Source organism: Pinus tabuliformis, chromosome 5_1 (genome assembly GCF_031772625.1).
Source record: "Pinus tabuliformis cultivar Carrire ecotype Pingquan chromosome 5_1, CPIR1, whole genome shotgun sequence".
Taxonomy (NCBI): Eukaryota; Viridiplantae; Streptophyta; class Pinopsida; order Pinales; family Pinaceae; genus Pinus; species Pinus tabuliformis.
In genome coordinates, this window is record NC_142305.1 from 822,365,430 (window position 1) to 822,391,544 (window position 26,115).

Below are 26,115 nucleotides of genomic sequence, written 5' to 3' on the forward strand. Positions count from 1 at the left end.
CACCATTGTGCTACATGCCTCTGCCCATGGAAACTTGGGCATGTCCTGGTCATACAACATAGCTTTTGTTGCCCCAATTATAGACCTGTTTTTTTGCTTTGCTACTCCTTTTTGTTGTGGATTGTATGGAGTTGTCCACTCCCTCTTGATGCCCTCCTTTGCACAGAAACCCATGAAGTCATTGTCTGTGTACTCTCCTTCGTTATTCGTGCAAAACACATTGATCTTCTTCCCAATCGCATTTTCCACTAGAACCTCAAACTCTTGGAAACAACTAAAAACCTCATCCTTGGTCTTCAAAAAATAGATCCAAAACTTCCTGGAGAAGTCAATTATGAAGGTAACACAATAGTTGTACCCTCTAAGAGATCTGGTGAAAAATGGGCCCCAAATATCTGAATGTATAAGCTTCAACACACCATTTGATCTACTATCACTTCTTGGGAATGTTACCTTAGCATATTTTCTGGTAGTTCTGACATATTTTCATGCACACATCATCATGTTCCGTGCTTGATTTTGGAACACCTGTCAATGTCTCCTTGAGCATCCTAAGTGCTCCATGGTGTACATGACCCATTCTCCTATGCTACAATTCATTCAGGTCTCTCCCACTACTACTGCTACCACTGCTGCTGCTACTAACAAGTGCTTTTGGAGAGTCTAGTTGTAACTTATACAACCTGTTACTATGAACTCCAATCTATTTCACCTTCTTCTAGCTCTAGTGTTTGATGAACACCTTCTTCCTACAAAATAGACATCATATCCCTTGTCTTGTAGTTCTAACACTGAAATTAGGTTCATACCTAAGTCAGGCACATGCGCACCTCTATAACATTGGCGCTTGCCCATGACTCCATATAAATCTCGATGGTATCTCTCCCGACTCGAGTACATTTACTTTTGTTTCCCATTTGGATCTGGAAGTCCATCTCCTCCTCCTTATAACTGGAGCAGTGTTCTCTAACTCCTATCATGTGAGCTGGTGCTCCATTATCTATATACCAAACATCCAGTGAAGTCAACCTACAGAGGCAAGCTATCTGAGCGAATTCAATTTTCAATCTGGAAGAGAAATTTGTAGCCTCCTGAATGTTGAATCTCTCTGCGGCCATACCAGAAAATCTGAGAAATTCAAATACACTGGAGAAGCCTTGGGTATAATTCTTCGTGTGCTTTTTTCTTCCTTTCCTGCTCTAATCTGCAACAACAAAACCGCTGCTGCAAAATCACTGCACTAGATCTACTCTGCGAACTCACTGATCTACTCACCGAAAACCCTTACCTGCAATCCTACTACCTGTTGCTACTGCTCCTAAGGCAAATCAAGCTTTTCCTTCACCTTGAACAGGAAATCAATTTTCTACCTCCAACAATTTGCATTGCCTAGCTAGCTTACACATATCTAGAAATAATGTTTCAAATCTCCCTCTGAAACTGCACAATCTCACTTCCTTTCGTCTAGAGCCTCTAATATGCTCTCCCTTGCTCCAATACCATGTGAAAATTCCTTGAACTGCAGCAACTGGAAATTATTCTCCTAAATTTAACAGTTTATTTGTCTTCTATAATTATTATTACGGCAAATAGCGAATAATTCACACTGCAATTCTTCACAATAAAAATTATGTTGCAGAAACAAAATTACGAAACTGAGAAATAGATGCACACACGCAATAAAAATGACACCGTTGTTTTTGGACAAAAGTCCCTAGAAAAGACCCTAAAAGGAAAACCAGTGCAACAAATGAGGGTTTTATTATTATGCAGCAAAAATAGAGATTTAACACTGTTAGCCTTCTTGGCTTAGCTCCGACAATTTATCTCAACTGGAAATATGTTGGGAAAATTATTTTCCCTCACAACAACTCGATCTGGCCTCTCCTTGGCCACTTGTACTCCTCCCTGGCACTCCCACCACTGGCCAAAAATGCGCACTGCAACCTCCAAAAATTTCATTCTGCCCTGGAACCTTCTCTAGTCAAGTCGTCTTGCCTCCCTCTACCTCTAGAAACAATTCGCTCTGCCTCCTGGGAATCGATCCAAGCACTAGCAACTAAATCGATCCTCCTTCCGACAACTCGCACTAATAATCTAGCTAACTCGCACTGCAGAATATGGCCTCCTCTGTTGGACAATTCAGTCTCCTATCCTGAGTCTGGATCACTGCAAAATCTCATGAGAATTTCTTCAGAAATTCTCACTATTGCAAACCTCTGCTACTCGCTCTCCCTAGCTCAAACTACACCCTGTTGAATACTACAAATTGGGTAATTCGAACCTTGCTTGCTTGATGTGTATTCTCCAATCCCTTCGACCCGCTCTTATAATCTCTTGCTGGAGCATCAATGGCCAAGATCTAATCATGATCAATGGCTTAGATCATCTCAAACTCCGTCAAGTCACTTTTCCAGAAGTCTCTAGGGAAAAATTGATTTTCTTAATTAATACCCATTAATTAATCAATTTTCCTAAGTTAGACTTAGCTACTTTTTAATTATTGGTCAATTAATTTAATTGAGAAGTTCTAAGTGTTTTCTCTCAAAACCTTTTTTGAGTTTTGGAGATCTCGTGTTCCTTAGCATCTCTGACACCCTAGAGACTAAAACACATGTCTGATGCTACCATATTCATCAAGAACTAACATGTCTTTAGGTGTGGACAGAAGTGTGATCTAGGGCAGACATGTATGGTTGTCATGGAGTGTTGAAGATAACGTATTACAAGTCTATCTTGAGTATATTGGACAGCAGATTTGTGTAGCATATGTACAAAACCTGTGTGGTTTGTTAGTGGTTGAGTAAGCAACCCTAAGTACAGTGACAAAGCGCTGATATGGCACTTTGTGACGGCAGTCCATCCAAGCCGTAAGGAATGACTTTTGAAGCAGTCAAGAGAACAGTGAAGTGGGCCAATTATTGAGCCCTAGATCAGTAGCTTGCAGCATATAAAGCCCTACGTCTAGTCATCTTTGGAGTGGCAAAGAGACTAGTAGTGAGAAGAAGTGGAATACCTCATGTACAGTGATCATTGGAGGAGCTAATGGACTCTTAAGAGGCAAATCTGGGTATGCCCTAGTTTCTTGTGTGCAAGTGGGAATCTCACTGATATGTGGGTAGATTTGATGGAGCCCTAGTTCAGGGATTTGGTGTGGCAAATCACTGATAAGAGGGTAAATTCAAAAGACCCTATGAGCAGACATTTTGGTGGATCAAGAGGGCTACTAAAGGGTAGTTTGGTGAGACTGTGTTCAGTCATTCTAGAGGCATCTAGAAGATTGATAGTGGCAAATTGGACGGCTAGAGATGCAAGCATTCTGAGGTTGCAGATGTTGCAGTGATCAGCAAAAGAGGCAAAGTACCTGTCAGATGTGTTCAAGGTACGTGAACTAAAAGGGTTGAGTAGTGTGCACCTTCAGCAAATAGGTCAAGCATATGTTGTTCAAGGAAAGATTGGTGGTCATAGTTGTTGAAACTTGACCCCAAGCCCTAGTTGTGTCTTGTATCAGGGTTGTATGTCAGGGCCTTGATCCCTAGTACAAGAGCCCTATGATTGTTGTATTAAAGTTTGTAATATAACAAGTTGTGGGTTAAAATTTGTCTTTTGCACAAGATTGATTCACTAATATGTATTTTTTGTTGTGCAAAGTGCTTGTGTTATAGCATTTGAGTGTGTTTTTTATCATGATTTTAGACTCAAACCTGATTCTTAAGTGTTGTGGAAAAATCAACGCATCGCCCTAATTGCGGTAGTTGAGCCTTGTTCCTAGGAAGAGCATCCCTCCTTGGCCTATTTTGTTACCTTTCCCCCTTGGACTAGATATATCCTTTAGGTGACCTAATATAGGGAAGCCTCCCTTGTGGTGACATACCACTAAAGAGTAGGAGATAGTGGTTGTGGTGACAATGCATCACACCTCATATTGTTGTCCCTTGGTCTAGTTCTTGTATCGTGAGCTCTCCTCACTAGACTGGCTAGATTTTGGGACAACACATCCTTGATAGGATTGGAGCACCTTGGATGGGCCTACTTGAGGACTCATGGTTTTAGGGTAGCCTTCTTTTTAAGCGACGATCACTAGTGTATGGGCTAGTCTAGCCTGCGTTATGGTGCACTTATGTCTTATTGTGTGTTTATGTGTCTATCGAATCTATATGTGGCCTTGGCCTTGGTGCAATATCCCTTAGTTCTCATACATGGCAATCTCAAAAAGTCAACTTTTCATGTTTCTCAAGGTATCTTGCATTTCCCAATGTAAGTGGTCCCAAAAGTAAAAAATACAACTTGGTCCCGAAATGTTCAACTTAATGAGAAGACAACATGCCATGGGGAAATTTTTCCAAAAAGGCATTGTCAAGTTATAGCCAGACAAAGTTGGTCAATAGGTACTACAAATTTCTAGGTGGCAAAAAAGGGGCAGCGTTGAACAGTTTTGGACATGCATTATGTCAAAAGTGGTCTACAAGAAAAGAGGAACAAAACCCATGTCTCAAATTTTCCAAGTTCCTCAAGGCATTAGAGATCTAGCACATGGGCATGATGATGTGGCAAATGCAGTGATGATGTGGCAATGTAGGGCATGATATGGAAAATTGGAGCAACACCCAAGTGAAATCAAGGAAAATTATAGGAAACCCAAGTGGTAGAATTATCACATTCACCAATGTGTTTCAAATCAAGCAAAAAAGTGGTGAAGCTAAGTTACCTATTCATTAACAGTCAAGTCAACTAACCGTTAAAGTTCAAATTAGCAGTTATGCATAGTCAAATGGAAAGTTGGGGTGTTATGAACCAAGAAGTTGATGAGTGGACAAAATTGTAGCCATTAGAAAGTCAAGAGTCTTCCCTTCAACCAAATCAAATTCAAAGAGTCGAGTTGCATGGACCAAGCCAAGTTTTCCAAGTTGGACTTTGGACCTTCAAAGTTTACCATTCTTTATTTTTATTCTTCTGAGGACATAAGCAAGGGGAATATGGACCTCAAAGGGAAATTTGAGTAAATTCGTCCCCTTTAATGGAAAGACCTATGGTGTAATTGTAATATCTTATTAAAATTAGTAAGTCTGTAACATGTGGATGAGTAATAAATATTATTATATAGAGGAGGAGTCCAACTAGTCGTTATCTAGCTATTAAGGAAAGTTTATAAAATGCTAGTCTCTCCTCTAGTAAGGTGGTTGTTGTCATGTGAGATTAGTGTGATTAATAAGGAACTCACTTACAAACTTGTGTAATAGTTCATTACAAACTAGTGTAATAAACTTTTACATTTGTGGGTTGGCTCTTACTATATTTTTTCTTCTCAGTTATTTGTTGTAATTGTTTCGCATCTAAGCTATTTTCTCGCTAGTAAGATCACACAGAAGCTAGAGGATCAAGCCATTGAAGGGCTACATAGCCACATGAAGGGGGCAATTTAGGGAGAAATTCTGCTTTGTTTTTTTGCTGCAGGTGGGTTATTCCAACAAGGGTTGAACTATTCCAGTAGGAAGCTTCAACTAGGAAGGGAGCTTTCATTTCACTGCATACTCAAATCGAAGGCTGGAGAATGCCACACTAGTGGTTGCTCCTAGTTGGGTTCAAAAAGTGGAGAGCTTAAGTCACAAGAGGGGGAGAGTACCTTAAGTCACAAGTGGAGGCAATTTCTCTTGTAGAGCAAACCCACTTCCTTGATTAAGTGCAAAACCAACTTTAGAGAGAAGTGTTTTTCAAAACACAGCACTGGAGGTAAGTACTAAAGATACAAAGTATGAATTTCCAATGACCATCTATTTTAATAAAACTCCAAGCCTTTTTCTATTTTACATTTTAGTTTAGTATATCTTACTAGCTGATTTTTCAAGTTTCATCTCAAAATAGCAAGTAATTTACTTTGAATTGTCTAGAATTGATGAATATTTAGGCCAAGGTTGTGATACAATTAATGTGGATTATTTGCATATTTTTACCCTCCTGTATCAAGTTATTTTATTGCATATCTGAGCATTTAATTGGTTGTTACAGTGAAAATCTGCAAACACTTCAAGGTTCCCTGCACCCCCAAGTAAATATTTTGTTGGAATCTTGCATTTAGACTCTTACAATAATAATAGATTGTTGATATATCAATGTTAGAGTCATAAAAATAAGAATTTTTTAGCTGTTTTATTTGAGTATTTGTTGCTAGAAGTTTTTGGGCAAAGTACCCAGTGGGACTTGATCTCAAGACCACAGAAATACAAATTGACATTTTCTTTTGTTCAAAGCTTGGAAGTCGTCTTCTAAGATCCATATTTCACCTTCCAACCTTCCCACCTTCAGATCAATGATCTAAGAGTGTTTTGGGACTTATTGGGTGGCCTATTCAAGTGAAACAAGTTGCTGTCCCTGCAATTCTTTGTAACCCCTCTAGCCAGCAACCCAAACTCAAAAACTTCATAACTAGTTAGGATATTTTTTCTACATCAATTTCAAGTACCTATAACCGGTATTTAATATTTTTTGGTCTAGTGTTTCGCTAGTTTTAGTTTTTTGTTGCAAATTTATACACAGAAATCAACAAGACAGTCATATAATTAACTCCTCCACCTCACCTTTCGTTGATTTTTTTATAGCATTGAGACATATTCCCATATGGCTAAATGTTTTTCAAGTCGACCTAGAAGAATTATTAAAATTTTAATTTTTGAAGTGACAAGTCAGCGCAGGAAAGTCAAGTTGGCCAAGCCTATGAAGGGGTCTGTCCCTTGGGTTATTTCACTGCATTCGACAAGTACAAATAGAGGGCGTGATGTTTCATTTTCTCCACCAAGCAAGAGCAAGTTTCTTCTCTCTCTTCATTATTCCCTTATCTCTCTTGGACAGCGGCACGTCTGGAGAAGGAAGACGAATTTGACTATTTAGACTGAGCAAAGTGGACCTCTATTTAACTGAGTTTCACTGGGCATTGACCGAGCTGATTTGACTTCTGTTTGACCAAGTTTGATTTGGCATTGAGTGAGATATTTAACCTCAGATTTTACCGCAGTTCATACAACATTAACCGAGGGTTTGACCGCAGACCACATACCGTTGACAACAGTCTGATGACCACAGGGCCGAACTTGACGACAAGCCAAAACTTTGACCAGAGTTTACTTTTGACTATTTTTTACCAGCATTGACTAGTTGTTGGATTTGACCAGGTTTGATTGGTATTTGAGTTGGATGGTTGGCACGTATTTCTAGACAAATTGCTGATTTGTAAACCTTGTGGAAGAATAATTTCTCCTAAGAAAAGTTGTTACGTTTCTCCCAAGGTTGGGTTTCCCAAAGTAAAATTATTGTCCTTTTTGTGCATTGTTGTCTTTCTGCAAACTTTATTGTTTCCACTGCATTTACTGTTGAGATTTTCTTAACTATAATTATTCAATGATAGCAGTGGCATAAATACTGGTTGAAAAACATTAGGAAGTAATAACCCAGCAGAAAATTGTATTCTACTGCTCTAGCCTTAGAATTACAACATGGTATAAAAGCATTGTTGAAAAAGCAGCCATTGAAGTCAGCCGAAGAGATAGTATTCAACAACTTGTTTGGACTATAGATCTCTTGTCAAAATGGTGCCATGTCTCAGAGTAGAAGACAGGTTGGATGGTACTACTAATTTCATATCTTGGAAGACTAGGATACTTCTTATCTTGGAAGAATGACCTTATATTATTCCCTGTCAGGGCTCAACTAGAAACCTTGATAGGGAAGAATATCAAGGTTTTGAGGTCAAATAATGGAGGAGAGTATACTTCCAATAACTTCAATGATTTTCTGCTATGAGGCAAGGATCAAGAGGGAGTTGATAGTTCCCTACAACCCTCAGCAATTTCTTCCTTGATCAAGAGATAAGTACTTCCAGTCATATTTTTTCTCCTTTTTGATTTTTTGGCTAGCCTCTTGTCCTTTTATTTTGTATGCTTTAGATATCAGAAAATGATTGCTTGGTTATTATTTTTCCATTTCCCATGGTCTCCTGAATGGGGTTTTCAGAAAGGAAGAACAGGTCCATTGTGAAGACTGCCAAGGCAATGGCAGCATCGAGAAGTACAAAGAGAGGTTTGTGGCAAGAGGGTTCTCCTAGAAAGAGGGAGTGGACTACAAGACATTTTGCTTCAGACACCAGATGGTTAGATTCTTGTGTGGCCTAAGGGTTCGAGCATAGAGTGATTGGTATTTGAGAGGGAGGATTGTAGAAATTGTTAGGGCATCCAAGACCATGCCAGATGACCAAAAGAGCATCCAATTCAGAGGGAGCACACAGTTAGGCATAGTGGAAGGAGCATCCTTCCAAGAGGATGTCATGGGTTGAGATCAATGTTGCACGAAGCGGGAGCGAAGCGGAAGCGCGAAGCGGAAGCGCGAAGCGCGGAAGCGTCATTTTCCAAAAATCTAGGGAGCGAAGCGTCCGCAGAAGCGTCTGCTATATATATATATATTTTTATATATTTTTTTGCATTTATACTCAAAACAAACATCCCAAATACCAAATTAATTGTAGAAGACATGAAAACATGCATATTTTTGCATAAATCAAGATAGATATGGCATCCATGATTCCATTGTAGTTACTAGTATGTACAACAATCATCTATATTCTAGCTATTACAAACATACATCAAATTTTTAAGCATATTATAAAACATAAAACATTTAAGCATATTATAAAACATAAAACATAGAGCATATTATGATTTATCTAGCAAGTGAGCAACTGTCAACATTTGTCATGTCCAAAATTCAAATAATAATGTTTACAAAATATGTCACTTGGTCACCGCCAAGCCAAAAAGGTTCAAAATTCAAATTCACAAGTCTACAAGTCTAATGAGTAATCTATAGACTATGACAAAAAGAAGTAGATTGTGAATATATCTACTAATCTCTCCTCCTTCCACCACGAATAGAACGTGATGGCGTGCCTCCACGTGGTGGCAATGAAGAAGATGGTCCCTGTGTAAGTCGTGGCACTGGAACTGATGAAGAAGAACCCCCTGCTGTTGGTGTTGAACCATGGAACCTAGGACCAGATGGGGGTGGGGGTGGTGGCATATCAACACGGTCATCATCATCCTAGAATCGCTCAAAAAATTCATGCAAAAAAAAAAAAACACTAGTTAACAAAAAAATTAAAAACATGAATTAGAGAAATGCTTTATAAGGGAAAATTGGAAAATTCATACCACAATGGACATACCTGGATAAGAGCATCCTCTAATTGCTCTAGTTGCAACACTCCATCCTCCAAATTGGGCTCCTCTGGATGCTTGTCCCAAGTCAACAAGTCTTTATTAGACTTTGCATCTTCACAGTAATGGGACAACAATCGCAAGTTGTAATGAACATAAACCAAGCTCTCTGCCCGATCTAAACTCAACATGTTCCTTTTAACACTGTGGATGAAAGAATAAGAGCTCCAACACCTCTCTGCAGAAGAAGTGTTTACCACTTGTGATAGCACCCGCAATGCCAAACTCTGTAGAAGTGGAGTAGGCCCTCCATGCATGTTCCACCACTCAAGAGCAGAAAAATGCTCTCGATCTTCAATTGAATGCATGCTCCCAAATGGACCAGTGTTGAGCGTATAGTTGCTCACCTGTCTCCGTACCAATGCAGCCTCCTCATTATCAGGGATTAATCTACTCAATGCAGCCATATATTTTTCGTGAACCTCTTTATCTTGGTGTGGTTTTTTCCTGCTTCCCCCCCCAGGTGCTGGTTTTGAAAGCCATGATGGATGATAGTACCTAGGTGTCAAAACATATGCTAATGCATGCAATGGAACATTTAGCATATCCCATCGCTTTTCCACCTCTTCACGAATATAATTGTACAAGGTGGTATCTCTAGGCTCAACAATGTCTTTAATCTGCCCCAACATGCTATCCATTTGCTCATACACCTCCCCAATTACTGGTCGATCTGAATCTGCAAACTTGATCATGTAATAAATTGGTTTGGTGAATTGCAAAACATATTTAACCTGTGACCAAAAGTAAGTGTCAAGAACAGTGTCCTTGACTACATTAGCAGTAGCACCATCTGTACACTGGTTAATTTCATCCCATGTTTCAGCACACACCAGATTAGTTAAAGCTTGTCTCACCTTCACTAGCCGCCTAAAGGTGAGGTAATAACTAGCAAATCTTGTCTTTGCAATTTTAAGCAATTGCAACTTGGAGTAAGTGCCATAGAAGTAGTTTACCCTTGTATGCCCTGTGATGAATTTAATGAGCTGCTTCCCTTTCCTGTAAACCTCAGCAATCCACCCACATTCTTTGTGTTTCACAATATCATGCATCAAAAGGTTCAATGTGTGAACCAGGCACCCAGACCAAAAGATGTGTGGATGAGTACGCTCAATAATTTTTCCTGCTGCCTTACAATTTGCTGCATTATCTGTGATCACTTGAACCACATTATTCGGACCAACATCTTTGATTGATTTCAATAGGAGATCTGCAATGTTTTGTGCAGTTGCACTGATGGAGGAGGAGTCATGACATGCAATAAATACTGCACCCTTAGAAGAAACACCAAGAACATTTATCAAATGTTGGTTTCTAATATTTGTCCACCCATCTGATACAATGGATACCCCATAATCCACCCACTCATGTGTAAAACGTGTCAAAGCTCTTTGAACCTTAGCTTTTTCTCTTTCTAATAACACTGTTCTAGCTTTCTCATAGTTGGGGGCCTTGTATCCTTTTGGGGCTTCATTGATGGCCTTTACCATGTCATGCCAATAGGGAGAGCGAAGCACATTGAATGGTACACCGCAAGCACAAAGAAAACGGACTACCTTTCCATCCACATCATCCCTCCCAGTAACATTAAGGAAATCCCCTATTGTTTTTCTACCTCCAGAGGTTGCAGAAGTACCATAAGGAGATGGGCAACTACCAAATTTAGAGGTTGCACTTGATTCTGAATGAGTTTTTTGTTTCTTGTTTTTTTGTTGTGCAGCCATCTCTATTTTGATGTATTTTTGTCTTTGTTCACTTGAAATTTTTGGGCAAATGGCTACCCCCACAGAACCCTTTTTTTCATCACTCTCTAGCACCCCACAAAAATGCCTCCTCAGACGGGTATATGAACCCGTATATGGTTTTCCTCCATGACAATCATGAGGGCACATCCATTTGTAAGATCCACCACCCTTTCCCCCTTCAAGTTTGGTCACATAGTTCCACAAGGGATTTGATGTACCTTTCCCATCTTGTGCTTCAGTGTCCTCTTCAAGTTCATCCCCTTCCTCTTCAAACCCTTCCTCCTCATCATACATTGGGTCACTACTATTAGGACCAAGTTCATCCCCTTCCTCTTCCCCTCTATTCCTCACCCTTGCCATCATTAAAACCAAGAGTGGAATGATACATAGAAGCCAAAAGAACACCATCTTGGAATATGGATATAGGTGGTGGACAACCTGTAAATAAAGGAGCAAGTAGAAACAATGGGAAAGAGTAGGAGAGGGAGGAGAAAAATACAATTTTTTTTTCAAAAAAACAAGGGAGTTTGGGGTTTGAACTTACCTCTTTAGCTCTTGTAGATGAAGTCCTCCAAGCTCTTGCTCCAAGCTCCTCCTCCTTCTCCTAGCTCCTCCTTCTTCACTCCTCCAAGCTCTCCTCTCTTCTCCTCTCCTTTCCTCTCTTCTCTTCTCCTCTCCTCTCTTCTCTTCTCCAACTCTCATAAACTCAAAGTGAGAAAATGAGAAGAGAATGGGGGCTTTATTCTTTTCTAAAGTCACCCTAGACTCACCCTAAACTAACCTAACCCACCCCCTCATGCTAGTTAAGTCACATATTAAAACAAATTTAAAAAAAATAAATTAAAAAAAAGGAGGCCGCAGGGTTGCTTCCGGAATCGCCTGGGTGGCGTGCGGGTGGCGTGCGGTTCCGGGCCGGAAGCGTGGCGCCACCCCGTGCCCGAACCGCCCTCCGATCCCCGGTTCCGGGGTGGCCGCAACCCAAAAGGCAGGAATCGCATTTAAATTCCGGAACCGCGCCACCTCCTCCTCCGAATCGCGCTTCCAAATTGGATTCCGGGACGGTTCGCTCCGATCCGCGGTTCCGGGTTTGGATCCTCCGGGGGGGGGGGGCGATTCCTGCAACCCTGGTTGAGATTGTCAGACTAGATGCTTAGAGACAAGAGGTCTCTAGTAGCAACGTGCCTTCTTTGAGGGGACCATGCAATAAAGTTGGGTATGCTTCAGTGACAGAGGAAGCAGCGGTGACAGGAGGATTTGCTTCAGTGACAAAGGGAGCAGCCAAGATTGCCACAGGAGGATTTGCTTAAATGTCAAATGGAGCACCCAATAAGAGTGACCAGTGTTGAATTTCCACGACACAAGAATCTAGGTCAGGGTCTTAGAATCTTTGACACTACCAATCCAAATAACACAACAAACTACTTTACAGAGCAGAATATAAACAACAGTAAATCAATAAATGCACAAATATACAACTTATTACATTTTTTCAATAGCCCAACTTCGTTATATTAACAAACTATAATGCAATTGTCTAGGGCTCCCGTACCAAGGATAATTGTTGAAGTTTCTAAGTCAACCAGTTAGAAACCCTCCATGCACTTTACTGATTTATTTCTACCTACTTGTTCTGTTAATTAACAAGTTATTTACCATGTAAATACTGAAAATAAATACAAGTACATGCTAATGTCCCTAGAAAAACCCAATGCGGGAAAACCGGTGCAGCTATCTAAGAGTTTTATTATTAAGCAGTTCTTTTCTGAGTACACTAGGTGCCAAACTGGCTAACCCGACAGAGATAAAAAATCTGGCAACAATACCTCTCTTCGGAAACAGGTATTCGAAAAGCCTGCTCCACAAAATCCCTCTCCAGCACAATCTGAAGCTCAGTTTCAGCGTTGTTGGCCTCTGCGTCAGCCTAAAACCCTCTGCGTTAGCCTACTGAGGCTCTGCGCAGCCTCTCTGGCTCTATGCATCACTCCTGCAGCCTCTATGTGGATGACGCAGGCCCTTCTAGCTTTGCACAGTCTCTGCTGCCTCTTCATGGCTCCCTCTGGCTCTGTGTCTTCCTCTCTCTACTTTTGCACTGGTCTCTCGGCACTGTCCCTGCCTCTCTGCCTCGTACTCATTGCCCCTCGCTGCAACTGATCACTAATTCTATCTCTCTTAGCAAACCCTGCTCTAGGGAATAGAATTACTGATCACTCTAGTGTGTTCTCCAAGTGACCCTCAAGCCTCCTATTATACTTTTCTCGTTGACAAATCAACAGCCGAAATTAAGTCCCTAATCAATAGCTAAGATTAGATTTGGCTTGATCCATGTCTTTTAGACCATTCTAACACAGCTTTATATTAATTCACATTAATATTTTAATTTCCCTAAGTTTAGACTTAGGGACTCCATTAAAAGTATTAATTATTTTAATATCTCCCAAACTATTTAGAATCTGCCCAAACCCCTTCTGGGTATTGGAGATCTCATGTGCCCTAACCTCTCCACCGAATTTCGTGGCTAGAGCACATCCAATGCTACCCCAAATCAACACTCCCTCTTAGCGAGGACTGTGCTCTAGCAATACTCCTCACTTAGAATTACCCTGATCATCCGGCATCGGTCCTTGTGCTTATGCTAGGCCTGCTGCCCAACATACTCTGCACTGTTGCATCCTGTACTGCTACCCATAGCTCTGCCACTGCCATTGCTGCATCTGTACAACAGCTTCCTCTGCATTTGTGCTGCTGCCCATGGCCCTGCCACTGCCACTGTTGCGTCTGCACTGCATCTCCTCTCATCATGCTGCATCGTGTTGCCCATAATACTACCACTGCTAACTGTTGCACTGCAAATCAATTACTATGAAGTAAGTAACTGATCTCCCAACTTTAACCTCTCTGTCAAGCTAGAGTACTCCCGATTCTAAAGCTCCCTCTACCGTTGACAAGTGCTCCCTCTCTGACCTCTGCACTGCTGCAACAACTCCCTGCATCTCGCACCGTTGCACACCTCTCTGTGCCATCCTACACTAGTGCAACACTCCCGTGCCTCTTGCACTGTCGCAGCTTGCTAGCCTCACATTGTCTTGGGAATTCTGCACTGTAGCTCTCTCTGCCAATTCATCCGCATCTGTCTCTACCCACATCCGCCAGTCCTGCTACTCCTCTTCGGGGCTCCCGTAGCATGGTCTAATCCAAGAGGCTGGGTACCTCGAGGATCCTGCCCCTCATTGCCTGTAGTCCATCTAGCTATAGCTCAATGTCTCCCCACTTTTGCTCAAGTGGCGTGTGTGCACTCATGGCACAGTCATCGTCTGTCTCGACTTCCTTCTCTACCCTTGTTGGTGCTGCTTTGGTCTCGAAGGCCTCTCCCTTGTTCTTCTTCCTTGGACACTGGGTCGCATAATGACCCAGCTCCCCACAGTGGAAGCATTTGATCTTAGAGAGGTCCTTCTTCTGTTTCTCTTGCTTTCCCTCAGATGCTAGGGCAACATCCTCCTCCTCCTCCTTCCTGACTTTGATCCCCTTGTCACTGCTTCCCGCCTTGCTTAGCCTTTTGATCTCTTCTTGGCGAAGAGCCGCCCACATTTCCTCCCAATGTGGAAGGGTCGCTCTGCCCAGTATACTCTGGACAAATACCTCCCAGTCTTCTGAGACTGCGTTCAGGGTTGTTCTCACCATCAATTCCTGATCCAGCGTGGCCCCTATGGAAGTCAGTTGATCCCAGATCTCATTCAGTCGACCAAGGAAGGTGTCGATCGGTTCTCCCTTCTTCATCTGGTATTACTGCAACTGATCTTCTAGTAACATCCTTCTTTGCACAGAAGTATGCTAGTACAATTTCTTTAGGGCCTCCCACATCTCATTTATCATTTCCTTCTCGGCAATGTGTGGTACTACATGGTCCTTGACCCCGTCAAAGATGATGCTCTTGGCCCTCGCCATTGCCTCCTCGTACTTGTCATTATCAGCTGGGTCAACTGGGATCGCTATCGTCCTCAAGGCGAAGTGCTTGACACGATTTCTGTCAAGTACGGATAAGATTTTGGCCTTCCAGACTACGAAGTTTGAGGCTCCGTCCAATCTGTCCTGGTCTCTTACTCCGTGTAGTGCCATGTTGCTTTTCTACTTCCCTCCTAGAAGTTCTCGATGTGACTCCTTCTGAGCCTTGATTTCCCTCCTGGAAACCCTTCAGCTGATGTCAAGATGTGCCCTACTTTGATCGTCTATGCAACTGCACCACTGATCCAGATTTCTCGACTAGAAACCCTCGATAGCAACTCCCTCCTCCTTGGCCTTGCCCTATCAGGTACTGTTCTGACTACAATACCCCACCAGCGCCACTCTGCAACTTAGCCACAGCCTCCTAAAACCCAGCAAATTGAAGGTTAGAGCTCCTAGGCTCTGCGCAATCCCGGCACCAGCGAATCAGCCTCCTCAACCAACTGCGTCAGCCCTCCTGGCTTCTACATGGCTCTTCGTGAGCCTGCCTTTGCCTCCCTCAACCAACTGCATTGCCTCTTGCTAGCTCAATCTTGATGACGCAGGCACTGCGTCACCCCTTCCTTTCTCCTACTCTGCTAGGAACAGCTTTTGTCACTCGAGACAACTGTTTTATGTTGTTGCTGCTCTGTTCCACTGATGTCCTCAGTTCTCCTGTGATCTACAACCATGCTCTGATACCATGATGAAGTTTCTAAGTCTACCAATTAGAAACCCTCCATGCACTTTACTGATTTATTCCTACCTACTTGTTCTGTTAATTAACAAGTTATTTACGCTGTAAATACTGAAAATAAATACAATTGCATGCTCAACACATTACAAATCTGTTGAAGTTTCTAAGTTTACTTAGTTAGAAACCCTCCATGCACTTCATTTGATTTATTCCTACCTACTTTTTATTTTCCTTAACAAGTTATTTACAATGTAAATACTGAAAATAAACACTAGTGCATGCTCAACATATTACAGATTAGCAACTAAAAGAAATAGAAACAAACACGCCATATGACACCATTATTTTTGGACTAATGTCCTCGGAAAAACCCAATGTGGGAAAACCGGTGCAGCTATCTGAGGGTTTTCTTATTAAGCAATATTAGAGTACAATTTGGGTGTCGAAACTGGCCTACCCAACAGAGAATTTTCTTGGCAGTAATACCTCTCTGTTTCTGACAAATCTTCTGGCTGAAACCGCGGTTAATCCTTCCGGCAGCTACTTAGCACAAATCTGCCCCAGAAACCCCAGCATTAGCCTCTCTCTGGGCTGCGTCAGCCCCTCTCTACCTCACACTGGCCCTGCATCACCTAGGATGGGTCTGTGTCAGCTCTAGGAAGCCCTGCGTCAACCCTTTGTTCCTCTACGTCAGCAACGCTGGCCTCTCTAAGGCTCTACCTACTCCCAACTGCCTCTACGTGGCCCTGCGTGTTCCCTGGCTCGCTCTGCATCACTCTCCTTGGCTACTGTGTTGCTCTCCCGGCAATATCTCTGCCTCTCTGTCTCTTTGTACTCAAATGCTCCTCAATTGCATCTCCCGATCACTAATTCTATCTCTCTTAAAAAACCCCGCTCTAGAGAATAGAATAACTGATCACTCTGGTGTTTTCCCCAAGTGACCCTCAAGCCTCCTCTTATACTTTTCTCGTTGACATATTAACGGCCGAGATTAAGTCCCTAATCAACGGCTAAGATTAGATCTGGCTTGATCCATGTCTTTTGGACCATTCTAACACAGATTCATATTAATACACATTAATATTTTATTTTCCTTAAGTTTAGCCTTGGGGAGTCCATTAAAAATATTAATTATTTTAATACCTCCTTATCTGTTTAGAATCTGCCCAAACCCTTTCTGGGTATTGGAGATCTCATGTGCCCCAACCTCTCCACCAAATTTTGTGGCTAGACCACATCCAATGCTACCCCAAATCAACACTCCCTCTTAGCGAGGACTATGCTCTTGCAATACTCCTTACTGAGTATTAAATTGATCATCCGGCATCGGTATCTGTGCTAATGCTAGGCCTTCCTGCCCAACATCCTCTACACTGCTGCATCCTGTACAGATGCCCATGGTTCTGCCAGTGCCACTGTTGCATCTGTACGACATCTCCCTCTGCATCCGTGTTGATGTTGGTCCTTTCTCCCAGCACTACATCCGCACTGCACCTCCTCTCATCATGTTGCATCGTGCTACCCACTACTGCACTGCAACTCAGTTACTGAGAAGTAAATCACTGATCTCCCAATTTGACCTCCCTGTTGGGCTAGAGACACCCATTGATGCTTAAGCTCCCTCTGCCGCTGACAAGTGCTCCCTCTCTAACCTCTGCGCTGCTGCAACAACTCCCTGCATCTCGCACCATTGCACACCTCTTTGTGCCATCCTGCATTGGTGCAACACTTGTGCCTCTCGCACTGCTGCAGCTTGCTAGCCTCGCGTTGTCTAGGGACTCCTGCACTGTAGCTTTCTCTGTCGCTCCATCCGCATCCGTCTCTACCCACATCAGCCAATCCTGCTACTACTCTTCGAGGCTCCCATAGCAAGGTCTGATCCAAGAGGCCGGGTACCTCGAGCATCCTACCCCTCATCGCCTGTAGTCCTCCTGACTACAGCTCAATGTCTCCCCACTTCCGCTCAAGTGGTGCGTGTGCACTCATGGCATAGTCATTGTCTGTCAAAACTTCCTTCTCTGCCCGTGCTAGCACTGCCTTAGTCTCAGAAGACTCTCCCTTACTCTTCTTCCTCGGACACTGGGTCGCATAATGACCCAGCTCCCCACAGTGGAAGCACTTGATCTTGGAGAGATCTTTATTCTTCTGCTTTTCTTGCTTTCCCTCAGATGCTAGGACAAAATCTTCCTCCTCATGCTTGACTTTGATCCCCTTGCTGTTGCTTACCGTCTTTGATTGTCGTCTGATCTCTTCCTGGCAAAGCGTTGCCCACATCTCGTCCCAAGGTGGAAGTGTCCCTTTGCCCAGTATACTCTGGACAAATACCTCTCAATCTTCTGAGACAGCATTCAAGGTTGTCCTCACCATCAGCTCCTGATCCGGTGTCACCCCTATAGCAGTCAATTGATCTCGGATCTCATCCAGTCCTCCGACGAAGGTGTCAATCAGTTCTCCCTTCTTCATCTAATACGACCTCAACTAATTCTCAAGCAGCATTCTTCTCTGCACAGAAGTATGCTGGTACAGCTTCTTGAGAGCCTCCCACATCTCAAATGTTGTTTCCTTCTCGGCTATGTGTGGTACTACATGATCCTTGACCCCATCAAGGATAATGCTCTTGGCCCTTGCCATCGCTTCCTCGTACTTGTCATTATCATTGGGGTCGACTGGGATAGTTATTACCTTCAAGGCGAAGTTCTTGACACAATTCCTATAAGTACGGATAAGATTTTGTCCTTCCAAACTGTGAATTTCGATGCTCCATCTAGTCTATCCTGGTCTCTTACTCTGTGTAGTGCAATGATGCTCCTCTACTTCCCTCCTGGAAGTTCTCTGTTCGACTCCTCTGAGTCTCTACTTCCCGTCTGGACTCTAGACTCCCTCTGAGTCCTGATTTCCCTCTTGGAAATCGTTTTGTCGTTGTCGAGATGACCCCTACTCTAATCATCTTGTGCGACCGCACCACTGATCCGGGTTCCTCGGCTAGAAACCCTCGGTAGCAACTCGTCTAGCCTTGCTCTGTCTGGTACTGTTCTGACTACAGTACCTCACCAGCTCCACTCTGCAATATTCCTGCAGCCTTCTAAACCCCATCAACCTGAAGGTGAGAGCTCCTAGGCTTTGCGCAATGCTGGCACCAGCAACCCAGCCTCCTCAGCCAACTGCGTCAGCCCTCCCAGCTACTGCGTGGCTCTGCATGAGGCTTCTTTGCCTTCCTTAGCCTCTGCACTGCCTCTTCCCGGCTCACCCTTGATGACGCAAGCACTGCGTCACCCTTCCTTATTGCTACTCTACTAGAAACAACGTTTGTCACCTCGAGATAGTTGTTTTCTGCTGCTATTGCTCCGCTTGGCTGATGTCCTATAGTCCTCTTGTGATCTGCAATCACGCTCTGATACCATGTTGAAGTTTCTAAGTTTACTTAGTTAGAAACCCTCTATGCATTTTATCTGATTTATTCCTACATACTTGTTATTTTCCTTAACAAGTTATTTACAATGTAAATACTGAAAATAAACACTAGTGAATGCTCAACATATTACGGATCAACAACTAAAAGAAACAGAAACAAACATGCCATATGATACCATTATTTTTGGACTAATGTCCCCTGAAAAACCCAATGTGGAAAAATTGGTGCAGCTATCTGAGAGTTTTCTTATTAAGCAATATCAGAGTACAATCTGGGTGCCGAAACTGGCCTACTCAATAGAGAATTTCCTTGGCAGTAATACCTCTCTGTTTCTGACAAATCTTCTGGCTGAAACCCCGGATAATCCTTCTGGCAGCTACTCAACACAAATCCGCCCTAGAAACCCCAGTGTCAGCCTCTCTCTAGAGTGCGTCATCCCCTCTCTGCCTTACACTGGCCCTACGTCACCCCAGATGGGTCTGCGTCAGCCCTAAGAAGCCCTGTGTCAACCCTCTGGCCCTTTGTGTCAGCAACGCTGGCCTCTCTGAGGCTCTGCACAGCTCCCGGCTGCCTCTGCGTGGCCCTGCGTGAGCCTTGACTGGCTCTGCATCACTCTCCTTGGCTACTACGCTGCTCTCCCGGCACTATCTCTGCCTCTCTGTCTCTTTGTACTGAAATGCCCCTCAACAGCATCTCTCGATCACTAATTCTATCTCTCTTATCAAACCCCGCTCTAGAGAATAGAATGATTGATCACTCTGGTGTTTTCTCCAAGTGACCCTCAAGCCTCCTCTTATACTTTTCCTGTTGACATATCAACAGTCGAGATTAAGTCCCTAATCAATGGCTAAGATTAGATCTGACTTGATCCATGTCTTTTGGACCATTCCAACACAGATTCATATTAATACACATTAATATTTTATTTTCCCTAAGTTTAGACTTCGGGACTCCATTAAAAATATTAATTATTTTAATATCTCCCGATTTGTTTAGAATCTGCCTAAACCCTTTTTGGGTATTGAAGAACTCATGTACCCCAACCTCTCCACCAAATTTCATGGCTAGAGCACATCTGATGCTACCCCAAATCAACAAGATCATCAACTGAAGGAAACAGAAACAAGCACACAAATGACACCGTTATTTTTGGACTAATGTCCCCGGAAAACCCAATGTAGGAAAACCGGTGCAGCTATCTGAGGGTTTTATTATTAAGCAGTTCTTTTCTAAGTACACTAGGTGCCAAACTGGCTAACCCAACAGAGAAAAAAAATCTAGCAGCAATACCTCTCTTCGAAACAGGTATTCGGAAAGCTTGCTCCACGAAATCCCTCTCCAGTACAATCTGAAGCTCAGCGTCAGCCCTGTTGGCCTCTATGTCAGCCTAAAACCCTCTGTGTCAGCCTACTGAGGTTTTGCACAGCCTCTCTGGCTCTCTGCATCACTCCTGCAGCCTTTGCATGGATGATGCAAGCCCTTCTGGCTCTACGCAGTCTCTGTTGCCTCTTCGTGGCTCCCTCTACCTCTGCGTCTTCCTCTCTCTGCTTCTGCACTGGTCTCTCGGCATTGTCCTTGCCTCTCTGCCTCGTACTCACTGCCCCTCGCTGCAACTGATCACTAATTCTATCTCTCTTAGCAAACCTCGTTCTAGAGAATAGAATGACTGATCACTCTGGTGTGTTCTCCAAGTGACCCTCAAGCCTCCTCTTATACTTTTCTCGTTGACAAATCAATGGCCGAGATTAAGTCCCTAATCAACGACTAAGATTAGATCTGGCTTGATCCATGTTTTTTGGACCATTCTAACAAAGTTTTATATTAATTCACATTAATATTTAATTTCCCTAAGTTTAGACTTAGGGACTCCATTAAAAATATTAATTATTTTAATATCTCCTAAACTGTTTAGAATATACCCAAACCCTTTCTGGGTATTGGAGATCTCATGTGCCCTAACCTCTCCACCAAATTTCGTGGCTAGAGCACATACGATGCTACCCCAAATCAACAATAATGGCCCTCATACATCCACTGATACAAGGAATACAACTACGGTTTGGTGTCAGTCCTTCGAGAACCAATTTACCCTGAACAAGATACAATCTAAGCTACTAGTTGATCTAGTGAACTTCACAGCTCCATTGGTCGTACCTTAAACACATATGTCCAGTCCTTTGGCTCTAATCTGCAGAAACACCTATCTGCCTCTTTTAATGAACCAACTCCTTTAGGTCACTGAACACGTCTCTAATATTCCCTCTAGCTAATCATTATTCCATCAACAACCAACACTTAGGGTATTCACTAACTGCCCACTTGTTGCTCCTTAGTCCTTCAAGAAGTCAACACACTTTGGGACTTATTTCCCACTAGTTGCTCCTTAGTCCTTCAAGGACACAACTCTTAGGGACTTCTTCCCTCTATTGTCTTCCTGTGTTGCCCGATGAAGACAAACTTTGGGCATGGAGGACTTCCCACTTCTGTTGTAGATGCCCTTCTCTCACAAGCAACCTAGGGCTAGTCAAATTGCTCCCTTTGTCCTCCTTCTTTTGTCCTTCAAAGATCAGTCTTAAGCATCCTTCAAATCTACCTCTTGATCTACACTTAGGGCTCCCAAAGTCACCCACTTGTTGCCCTCCTTACAACCTTAAGATGACCTTCAACTTTTGTCCCAAACTAGGACAACCATCCACTTGGAAATTACATCAACTCAAGAGGATAACATACCTTGTTCTGCAACCTTCTGTTGCTACTCTTGACCTCGACACTTGTGCAAATTTTGGTGACCAATTTTCTCTTTGGATGTTCCAACCTCTGTCCAATACTTGGACCCAATCCTGCTCCCTCTCTTCCTTGAAGTTGTCTTGCACTAGCCCTCCAAATGCTACAAATTCAAACCAACAATTTCCTGAGGTATGTGGCCCTGGTTAGGGCATCCAATGACTGTACTAACGAATAGAAAACCCTCATAAACTGCCTATTTTCTACTTTGATGCCTTAGATAAGTGTGGCCTAGTTTTGGAAGGTCCACTAAGCTATTCATCCTCCAAAACAAGCCTTTCTTTCCCACCTACAATCACACAGAACCTCGACTCCTTTTGACAAGAGAATCCACCTTATTTTAGGCTCAAATTTGCTCCTAAACTTTGGCCCTTTCCACTTATGCTTATTCTCAGAGCCTGCCTTTACTTCGTGTTGACGGTGCTGGACCCACCAACATGTCAAGGGATCTACCTGATAAGAATTCCCAATTAGACCTCAGACTGTTTGGTGTAGGGGTCCCAGCAATGGGTCATACAGTAATGCCTTGACCGCGATTTCGCACAGAGGCAACTAAGATAACTCTGTTGGTAGCAAGGGTGTGACAGCTGCAGTAAAACAAGGAAGGTGCATGAACAATTCTAACACACGGAGAGTTGGGTGAGTGCGCCCCTTGGAAACTTGTGGTAGCACGCAGCTTGGAAGAAAACACACAAGCGAAGATGCATCACAAACTAGAAATCAAGTTAGCTAACAATCCAAAGTGATGGTTAAACCAATCAACACATTTCAATAAGATTCATACATACTTATACGGAATAGTCCATACATGCATGCATAAGCAAACAAATACATATACCATTTAAAGTAAACAAGGTAGTTGGAATACAATATGACATATGCATGAAACGTGTTGGCTCTGTTATATTAAGAAGTGTAAGTTCCAGTCATAAAATACATCCATGTCCAACCACTAGTTCCGACAGTGGAACGTTACAGCCACAACTGCCTACTCCTCCAAAGAGATGTACTAGCTCTGCGCAGTGGAGAAGCCAAGGCTCGTTACAATATTGTCCAAGCTCTCTCTATGATAGTCTTATCGGAAGCTTGGCTGACCAAAAGCCTTTACAATGAGTTATGAGGTTCTATTTATAGCAAAGGGTGGGGTGACCCTTGACATTCCCCTTTGTGACAGTTCATCTACCCTCGAGACTCTTCATCTACACTATGACTGTTACATCCAACTATTGACACTTCAACTTCCACTTGACAAGACGTTACATTACAATGCACATGTGCCCATGTGAGACAAAATGGCTTGAGCAAGCCATGCAAGACATCACTGACACTCGGTCCGTTGTGGTGAGGCCAACTCGTTGACATGCATGTGATGGTGAAGGTGGTGAGTTGATGCCAAGCTTGGTCATCCGTGATGGTGTGCATGCACTCCCTAGTGACATCTTGTTGAAATGAACTCTTGCCTCTGTTGCATCCCGGTGCATTGGTATGGCTCCTCCATCCAACTCGTCTACTAGCATGTGCATGGTCTTCTAGGGTGTGGACGAACCAGCAACACACTGATGCATAGTGTCCGTGTTGATCTTCCAGTGTGTGTTGGTGGTCATGCACATCAACTGTCAACTACATGTTCAACTCCAATTGGACTTGCTTCTCGTCTTTGCTTCGATGAGTGTGCCAAATGGATTAGATCGCATGCGTGTGCACAATGACATGTATGCTGTTGAATTCCCTTGCATGTGATCAACAACACCACTCACCATGTCTGCTCCGTGCCAGCTGCTGGGATGAATCTATAACTTGTATAAGCACAGTTTCATCCGTCTGTGCATGTTGCGCCCCCTGTTGTACCTGTTCCTGCTGCAACTCATTCTCTTGTCTATGCAGCTCATGTTCTTCCTTGAGTTGTTGCTTGAGCACATGCAACTCCTTTTCTGTTCCGTTCTCTACCTTCGCGTGATCTTCATGTCGCATCGTCACCTCATAGCCTGAGTCTCCAAAGTTGCTTTTATCACAAGTGGATCTGCTTGAGCTTGCAACTTTTTTCCGCCTCTGTGTTCTCAACAACCTTCCCCTTGCGTTCGCTGTATCCAATATGCTACCTTCAGCTACTGTTCATGGTGCTGCTAATGTAATATCATGATGGCCTTGTCTACAAACAACTTGATGTCTTCGTGGGTAGGCAAGTTCATAGACACTTGATTGACTGCATCCCCAAGTGTGCTCTGAACAATGCCTTCGACTCTGCTTCCCTTGAAACCAATGTACTTGTGCCACTGAGAGGCAGATGAACACCTGTGATACCTGGAGACATGGCAACACTCATGGCAAGCAATCTGTCAGTCGAAAACCAAAATGAACTTGAGAACTGACTTGCAACATACCTGTGTGATTGATCATGAAGGTTACACAATTTCTGCCAGGAGGTCGAGAGACTAACTGCCAAGACTGCGCAAGGCACAGTCTGGGCTGTCAGGAGGCTAGCTGACTGCTGGAACTGTGCAATGCACAGTCCAGCCTGGCTACTGACTGCTGGAATTGCGCAATGCGCAATCTCAGCCAACAATGGTTGCAGGCTCAGTGACTGCATTGTGCAATTTTCTGGGCCAGCTGTGACTGTCCTTGAAAATTGCACAATGCAAGACTGGAGGACAGTCACTGGGTAGAGATGCGCATTTCTTGAGAGGAAGACAAAGCCTTCCCTTTCAAGATTTCACAATGCTGTCTTAGTGAGGCAGAGTCCGGGCCAAGGTTGCCTAGACCCGCCGATGGGCAACTGAAAGCGAATGTGAATGTGAATGCATGGCGATACTGAATGTAAGCATAAGTGAACGATCATGCATGCAAATGGTGAATGACAGATTCAGAAATCGGAACAACATGCATGTGGGTGAGGCGAGTCGCCGAATCAGCGACCATTCATGAAAAACAGTTTCATGCATGCGACAGTAGTGAGATGTTAACAAAAATTGAAACGGTGCTGGTACAAGCTAGTATGTATCAAAACGACAACAAGCGCTCACTGAAATCAAGCAGACAGCATTCATACGAAGCGAAACACAAAAGCGCCAAAAATGCAACACAAGACATGGAAGGCGAGCTTACCCCAAAACAGTTGAGTTGAATGTGCCAATGGCTCCTAGATGCGATGTGGGATACCAAAGTTGCAAGGTTGATGTGAGGAATGAGCTCTCCAGCATCCGGTTCATGAGTTCTGATAAAATCAAAATATGACGCGCATGCCACAAATCTAGGAAGAGCAACACTTGGTGGGAGGTTTCTGAAATGATCCTCGCATGCAACCTCCATCTGCTAAAAGTAGATCCCTGAATCAAGGGATGCCTTTGCATGCTACCTTGGCAAAGCATCCCATGCATGCAAATCGGTTTTGCTCGGTCCCAGAGGGAACTGGTCAACTCAACTGCACATGCAAGAGGTTGCTCAATTGTTGGGAGAAAATGTGCATTTCTGGAAGGGAGTTAGGTTGGCTGCCCAGGAGATTTGCGCAATTTCTGGGCAAAGCAGCTAACTGCTGCCCCAGATTGCGCAATTCCTAGGCTAAGCAGCCCTGCTGGGAAGAATTGCACAATTTTTTGGATGAAGCCTAACTAGTAGAATTGCGCAATTCTGGAGCCCAGCAGGCTGCCAGACTAAATTGCGCAATTTCTGGAGGGAAGGTTGGTTGCCCTCCAAAATTGCACAATTTTTTGAAGGAGTTGCTCAGCCTGCAACTGGACCAAGTTCTAGAGCCCAGCAGGCTGCCAGACTGAATTGCGCAATTTTTGGAGGGAAGGTTGGTTGCCCTCCAGAATTGCGCAATTTCTTGAAGGAGTTGCTCAGCCTGTAGTTGGACCAAGTCCGAAGAAACAACCTGTGAGAAGAATGCAACAAGCTCTGATAGACAGGCTGCCTTTCTGCAAGAAAATTATTGAAACTTGTGTACTTGAAGAGGCAATACATGCTGCTATGAAAGGTTGGTAGGGAGGCTCCAAAACGAAGCTAAGGCAAATTTTGGAGGGTGGTTGTAACCGCTACAACACTTCGCTACCTTTTCTGCCCAACGTCACCCAAAACAGTCACCAAAACAAACTTTCGCTAGGCTTCTAGGGTTGTGGCTCTTTCAAAAGTACTCGACCTCCTTTGCTAGGCTTCACATGAGAGAGAGATGCCTTGATAGGAGCCTCATTCCTATTTATGTCTTTCCTTAGGCTAATGTCTAGCCCTCCCAAAGGGTCCCTTCAA

At 43.4% G+C, this 26,115-nt stretch overlaps 2 protein-coding genes across 5 annotated transcripts in view; both read right to left on the reverse strand.

Annotated features, from left to right (window-relative positions):
• The window catches only part of ITPK4 (inositol 1,3,4-trisphosphate 5/6-kinase 4), a 415,945-nt gene that overhangs the window by 129,266 nt on the left and 260,564 nt on the right, over positions 1 to 26,115 (reverse strand). The window lies entirely within an intron of this gene.
• LOC149167441 (uncharacterized) lies at positions 8,832 to 9,391 on the reverse strand. Its single transcript, XM_089432587.1, has 2 exons — positions 9,209 to 9,391; positions 8,832 to 9,084 (listed from the first exon to the last, which is right to left on the reverse strand). The coding sequence occupies exons 1-2, from the start codon at positions 9,389 to 9,391 to the stop codon at positions 8,890 to 8,892; spliced, it is 378 nt and encodes a 125-aa protein (XP_089288713.1). The 3' UTR covers positions 8,832 to 8,889.